The 7,038-nt window shown below is 40.2% G+C and overlaps 1 protein-coding gene across 1 annotated transcript in view; it reads left to right on the forward strand.

The window, feature by feature from the left end:
• Positions 1 to 3,581, forward strand: part of SLC44A3 (solute carrier family 44 member 3) — a 40,474-nt gene extending 36,893 nt beyond the window's left edge. Inside the window, 3 exon segments of the mRNA XM_066325240.1 lie at positions 68 to 304; positions 2,119 to 2,217; positions 3,335 to 3,581. Of these exon segments, the coding sequence (XP_066181337.1) occupies positions 68 to 304; positions 2,119 to 2,217; positions 3,335 to 3,340 (342 nt within the window). The 3' untranslated portion in view covers positions 3,341 to 3,581.
• The last annotated feature ends 3,457 nt before the right edge of the window (positions 3,582 to 7,038 follow it).

The raw sequence follows: 7,038 nt of genomic DNA on the forward strand, positions 1-7,038 counted from the left end.
TTTTTTTTATGAGAAACATTTCTACATGATTAATAAGGCTGCACTTCTCTCTCACTGCCCTTTACAGGTGTTTGTTGTATGCTTCACTGTTTTTGGAGGACTGATGGCATTTAACTACCACCGGGAGTTGCAAGCTTGGGTAGTTCCTCTGTTGCTGGTTGGGTTTTTTGCCTACCTGATGTCCCACAACTTTCTGTCTGTGTTTGAAGTGACAGCAGATGCCATGCTCCTATGCTTTGCTATTGATATGGAAACAAATGATGGAACTGCAGAGAAGCCATACTTTGTGGATCAGGACTTGCTGGTAAACCCCACTGATTACAGCAAAGATATTTGGAAACATTCTAAGCTCTTAAGCACATTTTCTTTCCCCAAAACCTAGTAATCTGAACCCCAAACCCATTTCCTTTATTTCCTGTATTTCCTTTCTAACACCATAGAGCAGGATGGACTCAGGGATACAAGTTCATTTACAAACTAAAGTAAATGGCTCCCTCTGACTCCTGTGTGCTAGCTACGGCCTGCTACTTTCTTTTAGATCATATTCTATAAGTAAAGGCTGACTATTTAGGCCTAATTAGATATATCTTCAACATATTGTTGGTAAGTAAAAGATACAAATAAATAGACGAGCTAGCTGCAGAAATTGATTCATGGGGTGCCCTAAGATTAATGCTTGTATTTCTTGTGGCTCACTGTACAGTGATGAGAAAAAATTAACAAGTAGCAGGTCAGGAATCCATTCCATATCCTACAGATGCTGTAGTTCTGAACATATTTCATGCAAATCTGAGTTGCTCTGCTTCATAACTTTACAGATTCTTTTGTCAAAACACTGTCTTCTATCTCTTGATTAAACTCTTCTGCCTCTGGACAGGCTTTTCTGTATCTTTGCCCTCGTAATTACTGTATTGTACTACGTTCAATACTTAGCTAATAATGATGTAGTGCTGTAACTGAAGCCTTTGAATATATATGTGTCATCCCTTTCTAATTAAGAGAATATCTGAAGATGCAGATATTTTTTTCCTTTTGTGTTATTTTTGACACTTCTGTTTTTTCCTTCACAAACTACACAACAGAGAAAAATCTTAGTGATTCATGAAAATGAATAACCAGCAGCCAGAGTAGCTCATATGACACAAGTGTTCTGGATGGATTTCTTCAGGATAATGTCAGAACTGTTTTGGAGCTTCGGCTTTTATTTGTTTTTTTTTTTTTTTTTTTTTTTCAATGCTACTGTTGGAGTTTCTGTAATATTCGGAGAATTTTGTAGAAAACAACAACAGCAGCACAACAAAAAAGCAGCCTAAAGATAGGCTTAATCCTTTTACAGAAGAAAGCAGATATATATTCTTTGGCTCTGTTTCAGAATAGTACTTAAGCACATTGCCTGGCTAGGAATACGAAACTGAATGGAAAACTCTGAAGCCTTGACCTCTGTTCTTCCCTCTCTGTTTTGCCAAATTCTAAAATACTTTTTAAGCCAATTTTCCTTCATGAAACAGAAGGTCTCCTCTCTACATTTCCAAACTTTGTGGTAGTTTCTCTTTAACTCTGGTCTTAATTCTGTGTAATTAGCCGTGCCCTAGAGGTGTGGGTGAAGAGAGGATTTCCCACAGAGACAACGAGTCTTCTAAGCAGGACAGGCTCTGTACCCTTCTATGGAAAAACTGTGGGCAGCACATCCAAACTCCTCCTCATTGTATGATCACGAATTAGTTTGCTAACACAGACAAGAACTTGGAGTTTCTCAACACATGAAGGCATTTGACTTGTCTGTGTTACAATCAGGTTACAAACATCCCGGGGGTGGAAGGGAGGCTTTGTGGCCCTCAGGAGAATATGCAGCAGTGGGTGGAGAGCTGGGGGAGGGATTTAATTCAGCCGAAATCCTCAGTCCTGCAGTAGGAGATGTAACAGATTTTAGATTCATCCTCCTCAGTTGCATTCGTCACTTTTGCTGCCTCTGCAGTCCCTCCCAGTATCACTGTGTCATCCAGCCAGGAAACAGCTACAGTTTCTTAGCCCTGAGCTAATTATCTTCCTTTAGCAGGTAATTTTATTAGCATAATGGTTTCCTTTCACAAACAATCGCACCCTGCTTTTTGCTTGTAGACCTTTGTGAGTCAGAGTAACAAGTTAACAGAAGGGCGAAAACACAGAAACACAAGACCATTCCAGGATAATGAAGATGGGACAGAGCTCCAGCCTATGGTGAGACAGAAGCATGGGATATGTATTTACCTGCCAGCTAATGTGTTTGCTTTTATGTTCCAAGAAGGGATGGAGGTTATCATGTATCTCCTGAGGTCTCACAGCAGCCAGCATCCTGTTTTTTTCTTCTATTGCTTTCCCTCCTCAGGAAACCCTCTGCTACTGCAAAATGATGGATCAAATAATTGTTCTCTTTTTTTTCTTCACATTCCCTATTGTGCCTAGCAGAAGAGAAAGTTTGGACAGTGCCAAGGAGGGTGGGGGATAAATAATATTCAGTCTTTCATGTGCCTGCTGTATCAAAGTTAGAAGAGTGGTAGGCTGCTTAATTTCATGCCAGAAGTGCTGAAGCTCCAGACCTCTAAGATCAGAGCTTAGAGACCGTTCCTCTCCCCTTCACCTCCCTTTTTTTTTTCTTTATCTTTCTTTTTCGTTTTCTTTTTCTTTTATCAGTATATGTATTTATTTACTCTGTTTTATGATGCAGTAACAAAGCTGAGGTGCCAGAAGGGAGTGTTTCCCCACACCCAGGCTTGGGAAAGTCCTCAGAGTCAACACTCACTTAACTGACATCTGAAAATACACTGCAAATTGCCCAACCTGAGAAGCTGCCCCAGCAAGTTCAGAATCAGGACTGATTTTCCCCAAGCATTGTGGGGGCCAAGCTAAGGCTGCTTAGGGTAGATTCTGCAGGAACGGCTCCTGTGGCACACATGCTTGCTGGGCACTGCTACAAGTCCTCTGCGGTTACAGCTACTCACACAAGTGTAACAATTGGTGATTTTTCTTGATCTGCTTTTAAAAGGTGCCAGGCTCTAGTGAGCTCTCACACGATCCTGTGGACATTCTGCTAGAGGCAGAGCACTCCTCCAGTTCACTACTGCAGTGAGATAGTTCATTACTTGCAACTATTTTTTCATTGTTTGGGTTTGTGATTGCATTCTCCAGTAATTTTTTGCCAAGCACAGAAACCAGAGGCTGGGTGGGTGTTATTCCCTGCAAGATTGTGGATTTGAGATACAAAAGAACCTTAATTGTTTTCCCAGTTAACTCTTATTACAATGAAACGCAGAAACAGAAACAGTGGTACACATTGTCCTTTTTTCTCTCTTTGTAGACTTGAACATGAAGTATACCAGGAAGTGTGGAAGCAGAGCAGCAATAGCAAAAACATATCAATAAAGGTCACCAATGCCCCAGGACAAAGTATTAGTTCCCTAAATCTGTTGTATCATCTGCACTGGTAAAATGATACACAATATGTTTGTATGAATAAAATATTTTGTGTGTCATCACATCTGATTTTTATTACTACACTTATGATGGTCTAAAAGTTGATAATAAACTCACTCTTTGTAAATTTCTATGTTGTAAGACTAAATTAGTAAGTCAAAAAGGTCATGGAGCTAACATGTTTTTTTCAGGCTTCTCTGGGAATGCTGTGCCAGTCATCCCTAGAACAGTAAATGCAGAAACATTTGTAGAGGAGGCGCTTAGAGATGATTGTCCTGATTTACTCTGCATATCTGAACAGCCAATTAAGGAACAGATTGAGCTCACTGATGGAAATTACCCTTGATAGAAATTCTCTGTAGTCAAGATAATTAGCGGTTATGAGGTAGGTGTCTTTCTTTTAATTATACTCTTTTGGGAATGGTTTTTACAAGTTTGTATCATGAACTGTCCAGCTCCTTTCCAAAGGACAAATGAGGAATAGTCCTTCCTTCCTTCTTTCTGCAATTGAAAAGATGAAGCAGAAAAATTTGCATCTGGATTTAGAGCTTGACAAAGTAGCAGATGACAGAGATAAAATAACAAGACAGACATGAGGTAAAAATGTTATAAATAATACTTTATAGAAATGTTACCTGTAACATGGGTGTGAAATATATAATGGAGGAAATGGAGTGACTGTCAGGGCTCTAGTCAGGAGAGGAACACATGTGTAGACACTTTAAAAAAAATTAACTTGGTAACACTCTGCCAGCACTTCCTTGTGAGAAATTTTAAAGCTTGTTTTAACTTTGTACCTGGATCCTAACTGTAATACACTTTGTGGGCTCCACCTTGTTCTGACTGTGGAGTAGTTTTAGATTTTACTTGGTGGCACATTTCATTATCTTTGTTCAAAAGCTCCTTTAAATTTTATTTGAGAAAGGGTTTGTGGTGGGAAAATTATGCCAACCAGGGATTTCAGTGAAGTATCAATAAAGGAAGTGAGACATCACTGCAGGTGACTCAGAACTGTCTTAATGAATAGATTGATAAATCCTTGGTTAGTCACAGCTTGGAAATGATGTAAGAAAAGCTCATTGATGCCTGAATAAGAAGTTTTCATTTAAATACTGTCTCTGGTCTCCTGCTGTTGAAAGGAGACTAGTTATCTAGAAATACTAAGAAATACTTGCTTTTTATCCATCATTTAATTAACTTCAGTCTACTTTAATGTAAGCCACTTCAAGAAGTAGAATATAGGATAAATGATGAAAAAGGGAAGAAATAGATTAATTACTTTCTGCCTGGCAGGTGAAGCTGATAATGTACTGGCTGTGACTCACCACCTCTCCTTATTTAAATCTGTACCCTTGGATACTTTTTGTGCTTGGCTTGTGGATGCTGTGGGAACTTCTGAAAAGTCCTGAATAAGCATTAGCTGTCTAACCCTGAGGAAGTGTGCAGATATGGTACTTACAAAAGGGCAAAACTTTTCCTCTGCCATAGGTTTGTCAAGATTGCTTCCAAGAAGCAGTCTTCACAATGTAAACAAGATATTTACCTTAACTTACAAAGCATAAGAGGTTTGCTTTGAAGGTAAAAAACCCCCAGTTCCTAATTACACATTAGGGGCTTTTTCCTGTTTGTATTTGATACTCACACTGCAAGTTTTGGCCTTTGACTCAGGAACTGTTGTGGCAAAAAGGGAGGGAAATTTTTATCTAAGTATATCCTTGTTTTCAGACAATCCCTAGATGACCTTCAGAGGTCCCTTCCAATCTCAACAGCTCTGTGGTTCTACTCATTGCAATTATGATGCAGTGTCATTGCCTTCACTGCAGCTCCAGAGTGGAGAAAGGACTCATACACTTCCTACAAATTCTGAGTTAACTTTTAAAGAAGGAAGGTACTGAAAAGTGCCAGTTAAGCAATTCTCTTTAAGGAATACTGTATTGTCATTAGTCAAGAAATTACATTATAAAATAAGTTTTGAGAATTGTGTGTATTTTTAGAGACTTCCAAATATATAGCTTTTGATTAAATTTGTACAGAAAGCATAGCTTTATAACTTTCAGTTACAACTCAAGACCTCCCAATCTTATATTGCACTAGCAATTGTGTCAACAACCTCCAGGTGTATATAGCATTCCTGTGTGGCAGGAGCCTTCATCTAAATTAGAGGGATAAGGCACTCTTACAGAAGCTGATGCTATTTAGTGCTTGTTTCTGAGGTCTGCCTTCCCCTGCAGGGTCCTTTAGTCAGGCAGCTGTAAAGGAGGCTGTGAGAGGTGCAGCCCCTGGGAATACAGCTCCTGCTGCTTCTGAGGGTGGGCTAAGCCACTTCCAGTAATTTGAGATCTGCTCTGCAATGCAGCCCAGTAAGTGTGGAGTCATCTTTCCTGCAGTTATGGAAGATTAGATTCAGCAGATTGAAAGGTACTTTTATAACTATGTTCCTTAAAAATAGCAGACAGGGACTACTGGTGTCTGCTAACCAGAAAATGGCTAAGTATTGCAGCCTGTTGTTTGAAGCAAGGCAGCTTGATCTGCTCTTGCTTGGTGTCTTCTTGAAACTCTCAATTCAGTTCTGATTCCACTGGATCCCTCTGTGGATGAAAGAAAGTAATTCCTCCCCTGTCCTGGGCACTGGTGAGGCCACACCTCGAGTGCTGTGTCCAGCTCTGGCCCCTCAGTTCAGGAAGGATGTTGAGACACTTGACTGTGTCCAGAGGAGGCAACGAGGCTGGTGAGGGGCTGGGAACACAAACCCTGTGAGCAATGACTGAGGGAGCTGGGGGTGTTTAGCCTGGAGAAAAGGAGACTCAGAGGTGACCTTATCACTCTCTGCAACTCCCTGAAAGGTGGCTGTGGTCAGGTGGGGTTGGTCTCTTTCTCCAGGCAGCAACTGACAGAACAAGAGGACACAGTCTCAAGCTGCACCAAGGGAAATATAGGTTGGATATTAGGAAAATTTTTCCCAGAAAGAATAATAAAGTACTGAAATGGTCTGCCCAGGGAGGTGGTGGAGTCACCATCCCTGGATGTGTTAAAAAAAAGACTGGATGTGGCACTTGGTGCCATGGTTTAGTTGAGGTGTCAGGGTTAGGTTGGACTCGATGATCTTGGTGGTCTCTTCCAGCCTAATCATTCTGTGAAACACACACACCAACAACAGCTTGTGTGTTGTTTGTTTCTTCTGTTCAAGGACTTAATAAGGGTGTGCAAGTAGTTTAAAGCCTGAGTTTTGGATTTAGAAGGAAGGAGGGCATGGTCAGGCTTTCAAAAAGAGATTGCTTTCACCCAAACTATAAAAACAACAATGCTTTTGCAATTGATTGTACTACTGCTTTTCAGCATTCATAAATAATTAAATACTACTATTTAGAAGGGGGAGAAATAGTATCATTCAGGAAGATGAGGTCTTTACAGATTTGTTGCTAATAATTCTCTTGCCTCAGATGCAGGGCTTGAACCAGTGACCTCTAGAGAGCCGTTCTAATTTAAATTCTGTAAAAGAAATAAGCTTAAGACTTACATAACAAACAGGTCAGGTGAAAGTCAGATCACCACATCACATTCAAAGATGATAGAAACTAATGGAGCACG

The sequence above is a fragment of the Sylvia atricapilla genome, chromosome 9 (genome assembly GCF_009819655.1).
Source record: "Sylvia atricapilla isolate bSylAtr1 chromosome 9, bSylAtr1.pri, whole genome shotgun sequence".
NCBI lineage: Eukaryota > Metazoa > Chordata > Aves > Passeriformes > Sylviidae > Sylvia > Sylvia atricapilla.